The 19,184-nt window shown below is 44.2% G+C and overlaps 1 protein-coding gene across 1 annotated transcript in view; it reads right to left on the bottom strand.

Annotated features, from left to right (window-relative positions):
- LOC107572588 (ectonucleotide pyrophosphatase/phosphodiesterase family member 2-like) overlaps nucleotides 1-19,184 on the bottom strand; it is a 32,176-nt gene that overhangs the window by 12,600 nt on the left and 392 nt on the right. Inside the window, exons 2-13 of the mRNA XM_016259012.1 lie at nucleotides 19,005-19,102; nucleotides 17,752-17,831; nucleotides 17,251-17,370; nucleotides 16,923-16,978; nucleotides 15,817-15,882; nucleotides 7,644-7,716; nucleotides 7,262-7,370; nucleotides 6,896-7,018; nucleotides 1,583-1,614; nucleotides 1,364-1,491; nucleotides 282-345; nucleotides 122-209 (exon numbers count right to left, since the gene is read on the bottom strand). Coding sequence (XP_016114498.1) covers nucleotides 122-209; nucleotides 282-345; nucleotides 1,364-1,491; nucleotides 1,583-1,614; nucleotides 6,896-7,018; nucleotides 7,262-7,370; nucleotides 7,644-7,716; nucleotides 15,817-15,882; nucleotides 16,923-16,978; nucleotides 17,251-17,370; nucleotides 17,752-17,831; nucleotides 19,005-19,047 — 982 coding nt within the window. The 5' untranslated portion in view covers nucleotides 19,048-19,102. The remainder of the gene's footprint in view (nucleotides 1-121; nucleotides 210-281; nucleotides 346-1,363; nucleotides 1,492-1,582; nucleotides 1,615-6,895; nucleotides 7,019-7,261; nucleotides 7,371-7,643; nucleotides 7,717-15,816; nucleotides 15,883-16,922; nucleotides 16,979-17,250; nucleotides 17,371-17,751; nucleotides 17,832-19,004; nucleotides 19,103-19,184) is intronic.

Raw genomic sequence — 19,184 nt, 5'->3', positions numbered from 1 at the left:
AGCAGAAACACACACACACACACACACACACACACACACACACACACACACGGACGGTGCATTAATCTGTCATGATTCTCATAATCTAAGAATACTAATAAACCCAGCGGGATCTTCTCACCACACATGACATTATACAGCTCAATGTTCTCAAAAACATGCACTTCTGTCTTGAAATTGAAGCTCGGTCCAAATCCCAGAAAGATCGTCTGCGAGAAACAGGATAGGTTACTGTACTGATTAATTGATTGATTGATCGATTGATTGATAGACTGATTTACCTGCATGCTGCTGATCTTGTTGTCAAAGCCATGATCTCCAAAGAAGCCGCAGGTAGCCGGAGATCTGCTCTCACACACAACACACAACACACATCAAATCTTACTCTCAACTAAAATGGGTTTTTGTGAGGAATTCTTCAGAAGAACAACAGTCAGCTGCGGTCAGATGGGATGTTGTCAGGCCATATGTCCTGTCAGCCGTTATCCTGCGCTAGTAGCGTACACTCGTCAATTGCACACACAAATACAGCGGCGCGTGCTGTAACCTGTATCATTTCATATTAAAGCGTGAATGAAACTACGAGCATGCGTTAGATCCACGTCACGTTCAGCAGCGGCAGCTCTTAAAGTAATAGCAGCCAAATAACCTAATAACCAGCTGATGTGATGACTGTTCATCAAGGAGCAAAAGACAACAGAGGAAATCAATAACTTTTGTAGCTTTAAGGATTCATCTATATTTCATCTAGAATTCAGTGTTTTATAACTTTATTCTATTTCTGCATATCTCATACTCGCTGAAGGACACAGGTAGCTAAATATGACATTTATTATAATGGGTTTATGTGAGGATTGTTTTAAGTTCATTTGAAGTTAAGTTATATAAGTCTAATAAATGTTAATAAATGTTAAAGTTGATAGTAATCTCAATTATACTGTAATGTTGAATGTCTATAGTCAATGGTTAACTATTAGGAAAAAAATAATTTCCTAGAGACATCAGCAGTATTGGTATCAGTGATACTTGCATTCAGTCATAAAAAAAGATGCCATTAAAAATATACTGTCTTTATGTTGTTTCTACATTCATTTGAAGATTGAATGTGAAATTATTGCAATGTAAATATATAAAATAAAATAAAAATAAGAACTTAATTTATCGCGATTAATTTCATACACACACACACACACACACACATATATATATATATACACATATACATACTGGGGAAAAAAATGAATTTTGACCACTAAAAATCTGAATTTTGTCTTATTTTAGATCTGAATACACACGCACGCGCGCACACACACACACACACATACAGTGGTGCGCACACACACACACACACAGTGATACCCACATGGCCACGTGCCACTTCCTGTCCATGAGCAGGTGCACGTCCTCGATGCGTTTGTTGTTGGCGTAATGCAGGCGTTTGGGCAGGTGCTGCTTCAGGTATGGCTTGAAGTGCTGATTGGGCATCTTACACTGGAAACAGGTCGAAGGTCAAAGGTCACATGCAGCATGGTGTACAAACACAACACTGATTCTGTCAGGAGGATGGGACTAATTGACTTACTGTTAAATTAGATACAATCTCCTTTGGATCATCTGAAACATAAAGAAATGAGGCAATAAATTCAACTGTGAAGGTTTCAGAAGTAAACATCTGTTTCCTCTGAAATCTATGTTTTTAGACTTAGTGTGTATGCAGGGTGTGTACTATTTCATTACCACACTGATAATGAAATAATTTATACTTTAATAGAATACTACTGAAACTCAATTTTTGTACTCAATTACAGTTTCAAGGAAAAACACAGTTTACCATGTACTTTATTTTAATGAAAACAGCCAATGAATTCTATTTTGATGTAAAATAGATATTTTGATATAAAATAAAAGTCCAGAAAATTCATAAAGTGATCAAATGTAAACACTGAATGCAATGTAAGTTGCTTTGGATAAAAGTGTCTGCCAAATGCATGAATATATAAATTTAACATAGAAAACTGACCATAACTTTGATCATTAGACTTTGTAAACAGAAGATTCATTAGTTAATTTAACACATCTTTGACCTAAATTACAACCATTATAAATTACAACTACCTATTTAATTCGAACCATTGCCAGACAAATTTTAGTCATATTCAAATGATATATAGTGATAATGTAAATATATATACTGCTGGTGAGCTTAAGGTTTAATAGCTTCAGGGGACCTCTGGTGTATCATAAAAGACGAACTACAAATCATGCAATTCTGTAAGTTTAAAATGGTTTTTAATTTATAAGTTCATACAGTAAGTTGCATACATGTGAAAATTGTAAATTTAATGTCCCACAATTTCAGTTTAAATTGCTTTAAGAAGAAACGTCTCGGTTACGTATGTAACCCTCGTTCCCTGATGGAGGGAATGGAGACGTTATGTAGTGACGACATAGGTGGTTTACTTGAGAGCCCCAATCCGCTCTGACTTTAAGAGAAAACGCCAATGAAATTTGGCTAGTGATTTTGCATACCTGAGCCACTCCCCGTGCATATGGGTATAAATAGGCGACAGGTGCATCCACTCATTCAAGTTTTACACTGAGGAGCCGAGAACGTGTTTCTGGCAACCAGCGATGGTTTGAGGTTGTAGCATGAGGACATAACATCTCTGTTCCCTCCATCAGGGAACCTATCTGTCAGTCACTACGAGTTATGTCGTGATGACATAGGGGGTCCTTGGAAAGCACCACAATCAGAACCCCGTCACAACCTTGTAGCGCTGCAAATTTTGACAAGCAGCCGTGTGCCAGACAAGTGCTACGCAAGGGTCATAACCTTCCCAACGCCCCAGTGCAAATTTGCTGGCCTTGGTGCCCGCAGGGACCAAAGGGTGAGTACATAGCTGCTTGGAGATAGCCAAGCCACTGCTCATATGTCAGAAATATTTTTCTTAAGAGAAGGGATTTCGACCTTCATGAAAGGTGCTTCACGCCTTTCCTGTTTGTTGTTAACAGCTTGGCAGTAACGATGGGGAAGCGAGTCTTCCGGAGAAGGGCGCTACGGAGACCACATCCTGCCCATAGGGAGGTATCATGTGGAGATACTGATATGGACTGACCCAAGCCTGAGGCAGTACTACATATGTAATGGGTCTCTGAGGCAGGTCCTACCTAGGAGTAGGGAGGAACGGCTGCCAGCAGAGACTGCAGCAGAGACAGAGAAAAATGTTTAAATGGCCTTGCTCCCCCTTACCTCTCCAACCTGTTGTGTGAATATCATCTGGAAAGAACTCTTAGGTCTGCCAACCAGAGTTTGTTACCTGTTCCAAAGTCAAAATTAAAATCTAAGGGTGATCGAGCTTTTGCCATTGCCGCACCTAAACTTTGGAACACGTTACCGATCCATATTAGAACTGCACCAACAATACATATTTTTATATCAAAGTTAAAAACATATCTCTTCACTATGGCCTATGACTTGTGATGTTGGCTTGGTTTGTATACATGTTTTTATAAGTCTTTTATAACATTGTACAGCACATTGTTCAACTGTAGTTGTTTTTAATTGTGCTTTATAAATAAATTGAGACTTGAGACTGACAGAGTGGTCTGTCAAAGGGAAGACACAGGTTCAGGGAATCAAGCCATATGGACACCTAGCCCAGTAAAGGGGCTGACCAGAAACCCGGGCAAGCTAACACCGATACTGGGCCTGACGTCAGACTGCTCAGCCCAGTCTGACTGCCGGGGGTGCTGCAGGATACTCAACCAGGGTTCGCCGTCCAGGGAACTTACTGGAGGAGGAAAAGGCGCTCACATCCCTGGGTGAGGGGGAATGGCGCAGCAAGCGTGACGTTGGCTGGCTCTTCCCGCCACTTACCTGTTACCGAACACACAGGAAGAAACCGGCTCAACGTGGAGACTGTAAAATCATGCAAAGGTGTTCGGTGTCACCCAGCCCGCAGCTCTACAGATGTCTGCCAGAGAGGCACCGTGCGCCAGCGCATAGGAGGAGGCAACACTCCGTGTGGAGTGAGCCCTCACCCCCAGGGGGCACTGCTCGCCTTGGGATTGGTAGGCCAAGGCGATGGCATCCACTATCCAGTGGGCCAACCTCTGCTTGGAGACAGCCTTCCCTTTCTGCTGATTTCCGTAGCAGACATAGAGCTGCTCAGAGCTTCTGAAGCTCCGGGTGTGGTCCACGTATATGCACAACGCTCTTACGGGACACAGCAACGCCAAGGCTGGATCTACCTCCTCCGAGGGCAGTGCTTGCAAGTTCACCACCTGGTCGCGAAAGGGCGTGGTGGGAACTTTGGGCACTTATCCAGGCCGGGGTCTCAGGACAACGTGAGAGTAGGCCAGCCCGCACACAAGGCACTCTTTGCTTGGAGGTCCCCGACCCTCTTGATGAAAGTGAGCGCGGTCAGGAGCACTCTCTTAGCAGACAGGAACTTAAGCTTGACTGAATCCAGTGGCTCAAAGGGACCCCTCTGAAGGCCAGCCAGGACCGTAGAGAGATCCCAGGAGGGCACCAGGGGTGGCCTAGGAGGATTTAACCTTCTGACACACCTCAGGAATCTGACGATCAGCCGGTGGCAGATCACTTAAGTCTGCCGTGTCCCATCCAGGAGCCAAACGTGGAGGTCCCAGAGATCTGGACGTGGGTGCCATATGGTGCCGAGCCCCTGAGTAAGGAGGTCCTTCCTCAGAGGGATGCGCCAGGGAGGGGCTGTTGTGAGGACGAGGAGTTCCGAAAACCAGGTCCGGGTGGGCCAGTAAGGCGCAACCAGCAAGACCTGTTCCTTGTCATCCCTGACCTCACTGGGGGAAATGCATACTTGCGTAGAGCCCGAGGCCAGCTGTGTGTCAGTGCATCCATGCCGAGGAGGGCCTCGGTCAGGGAGTAATACAGCTGGCAGTGAGAGGACTCGTGGGAAGACTCCTGACTGCCCGCTGCGTGTAGTGCCCCAACCCGTACTGGAGGCATCCATCGTGACAACGACATGCCAGGACACCCTGGACCGTAGAAAGCCAAGGTTTGTCCAGGGGCTGAATAGGCGGCGACACTCTGGTGTGATAGTCACACGAACACCATGCCCATCTCGGGACTTGGGAGTGTAACCAGTGCTGAAGTGGTCTCATATGAATCAATCCGAGCGGCGTGACTGTGGCTGCGGATGCCATATGCCCCATGAGCCTCTGAAAGTGTTTCAGGGATACCACGTTCCTGCCTCTGAAGGAACTCAGGGAGTTCAGCACTGACTTGGCATGCACGTTGGTGAGACGTGCTGTCATACTCAACGAGTCTAACTCCATACCGAGAAAATAAATCTTCTGCACGGGGGAGAGTTTGCTCTTTTCCCAGTTGACCCGAAGCCCTAACTGGCTGAGGTGACGGAGCACCAGGTCCCTGTGATCGCACAACTGCTCTCATGACTGGGCCATGATGAGCCAGTCATCGAGGTAGTTGAGGATTCTGATGCCCACTTCCCATAATGGGGCAAGGGCGCCCTTCGCGACCTTTGTAAAGACACGGGGGGACAGCCCGAATGGGAGGACTCTGTACTGCCATGCCCGACCCTCGAGCACAAACCGTAGGAACGGCCTGTGTCGAGGAAGAATCGAGACATGAAAGTAAGCATCCTTCAGGTCGACCGCTGCAAACCAATCCTGGGGCTGGATGCATCTGATGATGCGCTTCTGCATCAACATCTTGAATGGGAACTTGTGAAGGGCCCGATTCAAGACTCACAGATCCAGGATTGGCCGAAGGTCACCGCCTTTCTTGGGTACTATGAAGTAAGGGCTGTAAAACCCTGAATTCATTTCGGCTTGAGGGACAGGCTCGATTGCGTCCTTCGCCAGTAGGACAGCAATCTCGTCATGCAGGACAGGGGTAGTCAAACTGTCTGAATGAGCCAGCGGGACGGGCTGGGCAGTGCGATCCACACATCCAAGCTCCGTGCGAGTGGCACCAAAGGGACAATCGACACACCCACGGTGGTGCAGCGGTGGGAAGTCGTGCTGGATGGCACAGAAGGCATCGCGTCCTGGCTCATCACAGCAGGACTCCCCGTGTTCCCGGAGGGACTGGCCAGAGATGCGTGGAGAGGCAGCGTGTCTCTGAGCCGCGATCTCTTGGCTGCTGGTGATAGGGGGCATTGTGGGCGAGAGTGAGAAGGCAGTGCGTCGCTCACTGTCAACCCACGAGCCTGATAACCCGGAGGAAAAGGAAACTGCTTTTTTCGAGGATGTGGGTACAGAAGGTGAATAGAAATAAAATGGAACAAAGGATTCTCCGCTCGGCGAAGTGGAGCTGTTCTCGCCATCTCCTGAAAAAGAGCAGCTTCCCACATCTCCGGGTTACCCATGTCAGGGCCGCTTTGTTGTCTTTTTAGAAAACTTAGGGGCCGGCTGGGACACGGGGGACGCCGCAGTCCTTCGAGAGGCTCGACGCCCTGGCCACGACGGTGTCTCAGCACGGGGCGGAGGTACCCTCGGCGATGAGCAGGCTGAGGCACGGCCCACGGCAGAGCAGTGGCAGCTGGAGGATCACGCCGGGGCAAGATGTGCTGGATGGCCTCAATCTGTCTCTGCAGTGTCAGTGTCGCCGAATAGGCCAACCTGCGAGATGGAAGCGTCAAGAAAGCGCACTGTCGACATCTCTCATCTCAGTGAGGTTAAGCCAAAGATGGCGCTCTTGGGCCACAAGCGTGGACATCGCCTTCCTGAGGAACCACTTTTTTTTTTTTTTAAACAAAATCGCTGAAGAATATCTACAAATTCAGGATAAACATTTCATAAAGTGAATAAATACTGTATAAATCATTACATTTTAGGGTGAGCCTATAGTTTTTATAATGAGCTTAACGGAGATGAATGTGTATGTGCTCACATGATGTGTTGGCGTTTTTGGGGCCGATTCTTCCAGAGGATCCTGGGATCAGTGTGATAGCGTCAACATCCAGTCCATAAGAGCTCAAATACTCTGTTCGTTCACAGTGAGACTCCTCCATCCCTGAACACACACAGAACATTTGCTGTGAATTGACCATTTAAATGAAGGATCTGAGTCTGTTCGATTCATTCAGCACATTTACATTAGATATAGAGCAGAATTTAATTTATTACTCATTCTACATCATAACTTATGATTCCTCAGGCCTATAAAACTGATTTTTAGTGTGGACTGTTGTCTTCAGACCTGCTGGATGTGAATGCATGCGTGTGTGTTTCTGCGCTAGAACACCAGAGATCGTACCGTGATCGCCCACTAGGATAACGTTCACACAGCGATGGAGGTTCATCTGTTTCAGGCCGTTCATCAGATGACCGATGATGTTATCGATCTTCCTGAGAGTGTTATCCAGCTGTCTCACACACACACACACACACACACGCACGCACGCACGCACACACAGTAAAAACACACAGTAAAAACAGTTAAAACTCATGTCATATTTACCCTCCTCTAAATGTCACACACTACTCAAAGTCTATGAATGTGTGTATATATATATGTGTGTGTGTGTGTGTGTGAGTGTTTGAGTGTGTGTGTGTGTGTGTGTGTGTGAGAGTGTGAGTATGTATGTGTGTGAGTGTGAGTATGTATGTGTGTGTGTGTGAGAGAGAGAGAGTTTCACCTCATTGCTCAGTGGACCCAGGATATGTCCGTATGTATCCGGCTGCTCTGAGTGAACAGCGTAGACATACGGCCTGGAAAATACAAATCACACAAAACTACATGACAACTACCAAAAAAACATGATAAATCAGCAAGTTTTTTTTAATGTTATGTTTATGAAAAATGTTGTGTCTTATGAAAATGAGGCTTTATCCAATTAAATATGCACTAATTTGCATAAATGTCCAGAACAGAAATCTGAGTATTGGTACATAATTTTTGTCTGAATTTGTTGTCATATAAGAGTTTAAGGTTTATCCCGTAGGGATTCTGGATTTCTCTATTTATCACTAGTAATAACTATAATTCTCCTTAAAGTTTTCATTATGGTTCTAATCATTCTAGTCATCACTGTAGTTATCGTTATACTTTTCACTATAGTTATTGTAACAGTAATCACTATAGTTATTGTTGTAATTTTCACTAGTTATCATTACAGTAATCGCTAAAGTTATAATTACATTTCTCACTGTAGTTATCATTAGTAATCACTATAGTTATCATTATAATCGTCACTATAGTTATAATTTTTACTATAGTTATCATAATAGTAATTACTATAGTTATCGTATAATTTTCACTTTAGTTATTGTAGTAGTAATCACTATATTATCATTACAGTAATCACTAAAGTTATAATTACACTTCTCACTGTAGTTATCATTAGTCAGCACTATAGCTATTGTTATAATCGTCACTAGTTATCTTTGTAATTTTTACTATAGTTATCATACAATTTTCACTGTAGTTATTGTAGTAGTAATCACTATAGTTATCATTACAGTAATCACTAAAGTTATAATTACACTTCTCACTGTAGTCATCATTCTAGTCATCACTATAGTTATCGTAATAGTATTCATTATAGCTATTGTTGTAATTTTCAGTAGTTATTACAGTAATCACTAAAGTTATAATTACATTTCTCACTGTAGTTATCATTAGTCAGCACTACAGCTATCGTTATAATCGTCACTAGTTATCTTTGTAATTTTTACTATAGTTATCATACAATTTTCACTGTAGTTATTGTAGTAGTAATCACTATAGTTATCATTACAGTAATCACTAAAGTTATAATTACACTTCTCACTGTAGTCATCATTCTAGTCATCACTATAGTTATCGTAATAGTATTCATTATAGCTATTGTTGTAATTTTCAGTAGTTATTACAGTAATCACTAAAGTTATAATTACATTTCTCACTGTAGTTATCATTAGTCAGCACTACAGCTATCGTTATAATCGTCACTAGTTATCTTTGTAATTTTTACTATAGTTATCATAATAGTAATTACTATAGTTATCTTATAATTTTCACTGTAGTTATTGTAGTAGTAATCACAATAGTTAATAATCACTAAAGTTATAATTACATTTCTCACTGTAGTTATCATTAGTCAGCACTACAGCTATCGTTATAATCGTCACTAGTTATCTTTGTAATTTTTACTATAGTTATCATAATAGTAATTACTATAGTTATCTTATAATTTTCACTGTAGTTATTGTAGTAGTAATCACAATAGTTAATAATCACTAAAGTTAGAATTACAGTTCCCTTTCATGGCAACTTTGAACTGCGTCCTCTAGGGGTCGCTATGGGGAACGCCTCGTCGTGACTCATGTCTGAAGCATACATTGAAAAAACACCAACAACACGTTGGCCGGTGACAGCCATGACGGCACTACCGGTGCGACTATAGTATAAATAGGCGCCGGGAGAACACGTCATCCACGTCATCTTCGTCGTCATTGACTGTTTTGTTTGAAGCGTGCATTTCTGTGGTAAGAGCGATCTCTATTCATATCATTATGGCGAGCACTAGCAAAGTGTTTAGAGGATGTGTGCATCCGTGTTGTTGTTGTTTAACATCTGATGACACACACGATCTATGCCTTGTTTGGGAGAAGAGCACGCACGCGATGTCTCCGAGGGGGCAATCAGCGTGCACTGCGAGCGTTTTTCTAATGAAAAAGCTCCGCTCTCGTTTGTCTCTCTTTTCGAGGAAAGAGGGGCAGCCATCTGCTTCCCGCGATTCAGGACCCACCGCTGCTGAGGCATGGAGAATGAGCTCGTGGGGATCGCAGGTGGATCTGGCCAGCTATCTCTCTATTGGTGAGACGTCCTTTCATAAGACTTCCTCCTTGACATCTCACTCGAATGCCAGGGCATACAGCGGGTTGGGCTGTCGCTTCATTGCACACGATAAGCATATCAGGCTGACCTGCTGAAAGACCTGGATAAAGGCGAGGGCCTTTCTCCTGATGAGGTAGCTGAGTGCGCCGCACCACGGATCTCGCTCTCCGTGCTACTGAGCAGGCCGCCTCTGCTATGGACAGGTCCATGGCGGCTATGGTAGTGACGGAGGGACATCTGTGGGTGAACCTAGCAGATATCAGGAAAAAAGAGAGGGGCTTTCTTCTCGATGTGCCGGTTTCGCCTTACGTATTTTTGGTACCTCCGTTGAGACGGTGGTCGAGAAGTTCAGGGAGGATCAGTGACGGGCACAGAAGGCTAGTGTCGTGGCTCGCACTTCTCCCCCGCCCGCGGGTAGGGGTAGGAAGAATCGCGGGTCAAAGGAAGGTAGGCAAAAGACCTAAGGGATGTGATCCAGACAGGGCGTCAGCGCTTTTGTCCGGATCAGAGTGATACCTCAGTATCTACTCATTTCCTTCGGGGGTCTTACATCTTCCCTTATCTTCCCCTTCCTAATTCTCCTGTAACCACCATTTCTCCTCCTGGTCGAGGTTAGGTGGGAATTTCCTGCATTACAGTCTGCTATGCTGGCCCTATGATGTTTGGTTGGTTCTATGGCTTCATAGTGACCACCTTACTGATGGTCCGGTCTAGAGGCTTCTTCGGACGGGCTCAGACACGGGAACCATGGTGGGTGAGTGCGATCCATTTCTAAATATATATATATATATATATATATATATATATGTGTGTGTACTTAATGCGCTGGTGGTTGTGTGTGTAATCCTTCATCTAGCTTTCTTTGCAGTGTTTCCCGGGACCTGTGTGTTTCTGTCCTTTTTCTAGGGTAGGTCTTCGATGAGCACTCTCTCTGCTGGGTTCAGAAACCGGGTGCTCGACTTGCAGTGTTTATTTCACTCGTCGATATATGTCCAGATGGTATGATAAGCCAGGTTTCGGCTTCATACTTCCTGGATTGTGCGGCCAGGTCACAGGCTTCTGCGGGAGCCTTCTTGATCATTAGGCCCCCGGCACGGCACTGCAAAAATTTCCTGGACGTCCGGGCTGGGCTTATGCTTTCAGGCTGCCCTGTCTGGTCTACCGTATCTGGGTTGCCCTGAGGGGCCTCCCAATCACCAGGATATCCCCTCTTGCTGAGGCATCGAGCAGGAAGTATAGGTGGCATTTGCGAGAACCTTCTTGTGTAATGCTGTCTCAGGCAGTGCTCCCCTCACCTTAGAAGGTTGTATTTGAGCTTGCCTCTCCCATTTGGCTCAGTACTTCTGGGAATCTGTGAGAAAATGCTGGGAAAAATCTTAAATCTATATTATGGTAAGTGCACACGTTAAGCTTTGCGCACTTTCTAAAAATCCACATAAGTGGTAAGTGTGCACGTTATGCTTTGCGCACTTTCTAAAATCCACTTAGGTGGTAAGTGGGCACGTTATGCTTTGACCACTTTTCTGAAATCCTGGATTGTAAGGGTTACGTGTTATGAGCCTTGTTCCCTTTCTCTGAGTTGGTTTAGACCCCGGTACCTTGGGCTCCACTCATCTCTGTCGACACACTCTGGAAGCATCGCTCCCCTCACCATTGAGGGTTATTGTGAGCGTAGTGCTTTCTTTAGAAATTACTGCTAGCCGTTCCAGCATTGGAACATGCTGTAGGTCGAGCTCCCTCTCGACTGAGAGCTGGATGTTTGCTCCCACATCTAAAAAACTGCTAGCTGTTCCACCATTGGAACATGCTTTTTGCTCATGTGAAGAGGATGATCTTTTCCGTCTATATGCGAATGTGTGTAAAGTACAAGCCTAGTTTACATTTTAAATAATAGTTTAACATTCGAATACATTACGAATATGGATTTGTGCCAAATGAGACGTGAGCAATAAGCTCCAAATACATCGAGCCAAACCTCACTCTGTCCTCGTACACGCAAGCATGCACTGTCACAATCTAATGCACTGTAAATGCCGGATTTTTACAAATAAATAGGCCTACCGGAACGCAAAAATTCAAAATCTGACATTTTCCGGAATAGGATCCAGCAGGATCAAATTAAGTACTGGTCATAATACTCACATAAAAATGTTTCAACAGTGAGCAACAGTGTTTTGCTGCAGCAGCGCCGATGGAAGCGGTTCACTGACTGCGCAGCACAGCCACACGCGCCACAGTTACGTTTGGGATCATTTTATTTTAAATATGTTGAAATGTATGTAACCATAATGTCAGTTGAAAACATTGCAATTGTGTTTTAAAATACAACAACGAGCACCACGAAACCATTTAAAGAGGCGCTTTCAGCGGTCCCCGTGAGGGGATAGTCAACAAAGTAGGCTAAAATGATCTCAAACGAACTCTCTTCATTTTATCAAATGATCATAATCACATCTATTCATTTTACAATCCTGCTACTAGCATTTTATTCATACTGAATCCCCTTTAAATCGGGTGAGAAAGCAGGGTTTTTTTTGAGTAACTTTTGCACATCCTGTCGTGCCAGGCTGCATAGACGCATTTTGCAGCATTAAGGTAAACGATTAATCGATTAATTGATCGTTAATTTAAACGACGATCGATCATAGAAATTATCGAAAATTGACATCCCTAGTATCTACTCATTTTCCTTCGGAGGTTTTACATATGCCCTTATCTTTCCCCTCCTAATTCCCCTGTAACCACCATCTATCCACCTGACCGAGGTTAGGTGGGAACTTCCTGCATTACAGTCTCCTATTCAATATATTATGTGTGTATGTGTGTGTACTTAATGCGCTGGTGGTTGTGTGTGTAATCCTTCATCTAGCTTTCTTTGCAGTGTTTCCGTGTGTTTCTGTGTTTCTGTCCTTTTTCTAGGGTAGGTCTTCGATGAGCACTCTCTCTGCTGGGTTCAGAAACCGGGTGCTCGACTTGCAGTGTTTATTTCACTCGTCGATATATGTCCAGATGGTATGATAAGCCAGGTTTCGGCTTCATACTTCCTGGATTGTGCGGCCAGGTCACAGGCTTCTGCGGGAGCCTTCTTGATCATTAGGCCCCCGGCACGGCACTGCAAAAATTTCCTGGACGTCCGGGCTGGGCTTATGCTTTCAGGCTGCCCTGTCTGGTCTACCGTATCTAGGTTGCCCTGAGGGGCCTCCCAATCACCAGGATATCCCCTCTTGCTGAGGCATCGAGCAGGAAGTATAGGTGGCATTTGCGAGAACCTTCTTGTGTAATGCTGTCTCAGGCAGTGCTCCCCTCACCTTAGAAGGTTGTATTTGAGCTTGCCTCTCCCATTTGGCTCAGTACTTCTGGGAATCTGTGAGAAAATGCTGGGAAAAATCTTAAATCTATATTATGGTAAGTGCACACGTTAAGCTTTGCGCACTTTCTAAAAATCCACATAAGTGGTAAGTGTGCACGTTATGCTTTGCGCACTTTCTAAAATCCACTTAGGTGGTAAGTGGGCACGTTATGCTTTGACCACTTTTCTGAAATCCTGGATTGTAAGGGTTACGTGTTATGAGCCTTGTTCCCTTTCTCTGAGTTGGTTTAGACCCCGGTACCTTGGGCTCCACTCATCTCTGTCGACACACTCTGGAAGCATCGCTCCCCTCACCATTGAGGGTTATTGTGAGCGTAGTCAGGATATCCCCTCTTGCTGAGGCATCGAGCAGGAAGTATAGGTGGCATTTGCGAGAACCTTCTTGTGTAATGCTGTCTCAGGCAGTGCTCCCCTCACCTTAGAAGGTTGTATTTGAGCTTGCCTCTCCCATTTGGCTCAGTACTTCTGGGAATCTGTGAGAAAATGCTGGGAAAAATCTTAAATCTATATTATGGTAAGTGCACACGTTAAGCTTTGCGCACTTTCTAAAAATCCACATAAGTGGTAAGTGTGCACGTTATGCTTTGCGCACTTTCTAAAATCCACTTAGGTGGTAAGTGGGCACGTTATGCTTTGACCACTTTTCTGAAATCCTGGATTGTAAGGGTTACGTGTTATGAGCCTTGTTCCCTTTCTCTGAGTTGGTTTAGACCCCGGTACCTTGGGCTCCACTCATCTCTGTCGACACACTCTGGAAGCATCGCTCCCCTCACCATTGAGGGTTATTGTGAGCGTAGTGCTTTCTTTAGAAATTACTGCTAGCCGTTCCAGCATTGGAACATGCTGTAGGTCGAGCTCCCTCTCGACTGAGAGCTGGATGTTTGCTCCCACATCTAAAAAACTGCTAGCTGTTCCACCATTGGAACATGCTGTAGGTTGAGCTCCCTCTCGATTGAGAGCTGGATGTTTGCTCCCTCAGCTACAGATTTACTGCTAGCCACTCCAGCATTATAAGACTTAGATCGAGTTAATGACTTCTCAAACATAGTGTTTTGGGATGCACCATTTCCATCTATGGGTTGCTCTTTTAGAGTGCCACGAGAACCCCTTAGAACGGTATTTTTAAAGTCCATGTTATGGTAAGTGTGCACGTGAAGTTTTTGTATACTTTCTAAAATCCACACTGTGGTAAGTTCGCACGCTAGTACTCTGTGTTCTTTTCTAAAATCCTGTACAGTAAGAGCGACGCGCAGCAGCCTCTTGCTCTTTCTGAGTGGTTTAAAACCCTGGTCCGCCTTGGGCACCACACCACCTATGTATCCTCTGGATACCTACTTTAACAGGGTGTTGCTACTAGGGGTCTGTTGAGACAGTTCCTTCAGCATATGCAGAGCGTGCGGTAGCCCCTGTGTGACAGGCCAAGACTTAGTATGATTCTAGGCTCTTGGTTGTATTCCCTTAAAGGAATATATTCCTGATTCCAAGCCTTGCGCTCTACCCCGGGCCCAGGAGATCTGGCCCTAACAGGTAAGTTTTTTTGGGGGGTATGTAGCCTAGGCCTTTGGCCGTAGGGAATAACGTCACTGACAGCCGTCTTAACGTCCCAGTGGCAACTCCCATGGCAATATGGTAGAGTTGGTACTTAGTGCTCGCCATGGTTTCTGGCATGCACTCCCCTCAGCATGGTGGCGTGGGTATACTGTTCCCCATAGCGACCCCTAGAGGATGCAGTTTGAAGTTCCCATGAAAGGGAACGTCTCAGGTTACGTATGTAACCATGGTTCCCTGAGTAGGGAACGAGACACTGCTTCCTCTAGGTTTCTTGCCATGCTTCGGATCCAAGCTTCAGACGAAGAAGTGGATGATGTGTTCTCCCGACGCCTATTTATACTATAGTCGCACCGGTAGTGACGTCATGTGTTGTTGGTGTTTTTTCAATGTATGCTTCAGACACGGGTCACGACGAGGCATTCCCAATAGCGACCCCTAGAGGACGCAGTGTCTCGTTCCCTACTCAGGGAACCATGGTTACATATGTAACCTGAGACGTTCTCACTGCAGTTATCATTCTAGTCATCACTAGTTATCATTATAATTTTCACTATAGTTATCGTAATAGTAATCACTATAGTTATCTTTACATTTTTTACTATAGTTATAATAGTAATCACTATAGTTACTGTTATAATCTTCAGTATTGTTCTCGTTATAGTAGTTACTATAGTTATTATAATCATGACTATAGTTAATGCTATAATTTTCCCTAGTTATCGTAATTATAATCACTACAGTTATTGTTGTAATTTTCACTATAGTTATCATAATAGTAATCACTATATTTAGCGTTGTAGTTATCGTTATAGTAATCGCTAAAGTTATAGTTATATATAGCAATCACGATAACGGCAGTGATTACAATAACTATTGTGATTACTATAGATACTTGTTATATTAATCAATACAATCGTTATAGTTATGACCATATCTACAGTTCTTAAAGTGGATGGCCTGTTATAGTAGAAAAATATTGTACTACATCAAATATTTTATTTTATGCCCGGGATCTTAACTGTCCCTCATCAGAATGTTTTGTTTCTCCATTAGTATTCAAACGCCGCACCTCTCGTCATCAGGCAGGTGCAGCCACTGCAGGATAGTGAGGATCCTCCGCTCCAGAGGAATCACCCTACAGACAGAGAGACAGAGAGAGACAGACAGACAGAGAGAGAGAGACAGACAGACAGAGAGAGAGAGAGAGACAGACAGACAGACAGACAGAGAGACAGAGAGACAGAGAGAGAGAGACAGACAGACAGACAGAGAGACAGAGAGAGACAGACAGACAGACAGACAGACAGACAGAGAGACAGAGAGAGACAGACAGACAGACAGACAGACAGACAGAGAGACAGAGAAGACAGACAGACAGACAGACAGACAGACAGAGAGACAGAGAGAGATAGACAGACAGACACAGAGAGAGAGACAGACAGACAGACAGAGAGAGACAGACAGAGATAGACAGACAGACAGACAGAGAGACAGACAGAGAAACAGATGAGTTCATTCAGCCCTTCGCACACAATATCACAGACATGTCAGAGCTCTTCATCACGAGCGGCTGAATGCATCTTCAGAGCGCAAACAAGTGAAGCTCTTCAGAGAAGAACATGAAGCTCGGGACAGACTGAGCCACTCTGAATGACCCGTGTGTGTGTCTCTGTGAGTGTGTGTGTGTCTGTGAGTGTGTGTCTGTGTGTGTTTGTGTTTGTGTGTGTGTGTGTGTGCGTGTTTGTGTGTGTGTGTGTGTGATAGAGAGAGGGTGTCTGTGAGTGTGTGTGTGTGTGTGTGTGAGAGAGAGAGAGAGAGAGAGAGAGAGAGAGAGAGAGAGAAGAGAGAGAGAGTCAGTGTGTGTATGTGTGTGAGTGTGTGTGAGTTTGTGTGAGAGAGAGAGTCAGTGTGTGAGTGAGTGTGTGTGTGTGTGTGTGTGTGAAAGGTCTTTGTTCGCATCATGTGTTGTTTGTCTCTGGCAGTGACACTCTGAGCTTTGCTCCAAACACTGAACGCTGATTTTAGAAGAAAACCTCATTTAAAATGACACTCTGCTCAAGAAACTCAAGACTAACCAGTAGAACGTAATCAGAAACCAATATCATAAAGCAGAAGAATGAATAATCCTGCTCTCTGTGACATTCAGCACATTTGGACTGAGATCTCGGTGCTCACCAGGGCCAGAAGAACGTCCCAGCCTTCACGCCCTGCTTCTCTGCTGTGATCCAAATCTGAGACGACAAACAGAGACAAAAACACTCTGAATTATTAAACATGAACCCACTTCAAACTTTACAACTCGACTTTCCATCCAAACCCAAACTGAGCCGGATTATTTATTTAGTGTTCACATGTAAAACCTGCACAGAATAAGAAACATCCTCTGCACCACAGTACAGAATCACATTTATGCCTTAACCATGCACACGACATAATAAGTCTTATGTAAAGCGTCTCGTCTGTGATTGGCTGAGAGGCATGTGTGGGCGGAGTCATGACTCACGGGCTGCCCACCCCACCAGCGGTGATTGAGCTTCTCTCGTCCTCTCAGTCTGAAATGAGCTTTGAACTCGGGGTCGTACATGGAGTTACACACGATCCCGTGAGACTCGGGATACAAACCCTGAGGAGGAACACCAGACAATCCCACGCAGTTCAGTTAATAACATCATTCGAGCAAATCGAGCGCCTTAAAACATTTCCGTTAAAACATTTGGTGCAAAATATGATGTCGTGTTTCAATATTCTAGTTTTGTTCGAATCAAATAATCTTAAATCTCGACATTAGAGAACATGAAACACTAACAGATCTCCTACATATTCATCTTGTGCAAAAATGCATTAAAAGACTTCATTTCAGCATTTACTCTCCTTATACAGTCCTATGCAAAGCCTGCTGGGAATTAGCCATGTTCTGCTTCACATGATCAGCGCAGTGGTCTCTCAGTCATGTCTGAGTGAACCGAGTGAATCTGTCTGCTGTGCTGTGAAGTGTGTTTGGTACCGTGGCCAGCGTGTAGAGGTTGGGGAAGGTTTTGGACGGGTACATGGGCCTCATATGAGGGGCGTGGGTTCCACACGATCCTACCAAAGAAACACACGAAATATACACATGATACAGGCAAAACTCATGTATTGGTCAATTTTGAGCTTTTCAAGAGTTGTTACAGACCAGCAGAAAGAAAACCTCCAAAATACAGTTTAATGTGTACCCATGGTTACATTTGCATTATATTAAAGGTGCAGTAAGTGATTTCTGGAAAATGCTGCTGACATTTGAAATCACTAAAATAAACACGCCCCTGCCCAGAAGACCACACCCCTATGTTGATAGCTCCGCCCCCACAGTCACAACACAGGCAACAATTAATGGGGTTATAGCAATCACTAAAAGGGGAACCAAAAGGAAAAGCATTATATTAGGAGTAGTTTATCTCACTTTTCAGACACAGTTTGAGAGCCGACGCTTGAAACAGATGGTGAACGTTTAGAAGCTTCAGGCTTACATCTCTTCATCATCAATGAAGTTCAACACTTTTGCTTATTAATACGGTTGAAGTAGATCATTGAAGGTCGGCAGAAAAGGCATTAGTTAATAAAATGGCATATGTGTGTTATTTAACATTTAATTATTGCAGGTTTGCATCATATTATGAGTTTGCATTTCACTGTTTGTATTGATTTTGAGGAACGCTGAATGTGTTTTTGAGTAAACACATGTTGATATTGAGTCTAGAGCTACAGTAAGATCATGTTCTCACACAACGCTCTGCACTGACTCCTGATTTCTGTCACCACGGCAACACCAGAGCTGTCACTCAACACATGGAAACAAAGTAACTGGAGTAACTTATTTGAAAAAGAAACTCAGATATTCCCTTCTAAATTAAAAAGTAATGCGTCACTTTACTAGTTACTTGAAAAAAAGAAATCTGATAACTCGCGTTACTTCTAGTGTGCTACTCCCAACACTGCACATGAGTATATTGAAGTAAAAGACAGTGAAAGGCAGCAAAAACAACATTACTCGCATATCAAGAAGAAATAAAGCAACATCTTTGCTGCTAAACCTTTTACTGCTGATTGGCTACAAGTGTGTTTTGTTGCTTGAGTCCAGTTCACTTCTCAACTGGGTTTTTTTCAAAAATGGCTTACTGCACCTTTATGCACGGCGTCTGAGCTGACTGCGGCCCAGTGTCAGTGTGTGTGCAGTGAGGGATTGTGGGATTGGTGTGATGCAGAGGTGAGGTTCTGTACTCAGTTTGTGGAGGTTGGGTAAGACACTCTTCCCTTTCTTCATGTAAGAGGAGCGGAAGCCGTCCAGAGACAGGATGATGAGAGGAGGACGGACAAACCTTCAGCAAACACACACATGAGAGCAGATTGAGTGCACAAGCTCACACGCACACACACACACACACACACACACACACACAC

The sequence above is a fragment of the Sinocyclocheilus grahami genome, unplaced genomic scaffold (assembly GCF_001515645.1).
Source record: "Sinocyclocheilus grahami isolate Dianchi unplaced genomic scaffold, SAMN03320097.WGS_v1.1 scaffold1778.1, whole genome shotgun sequence".
NCBI classification, from domain to species: domain Eukaryota; kingdom Metazoa; phylum Chordata; class Actinopteri; order Cypriniformes; family Cyprinidae; genus Sinocyclocheilus; species Sinocyclocheilus grahami.
This window is presented reverse-complemented; position numbering and strand designations above follow the sequence as displayed.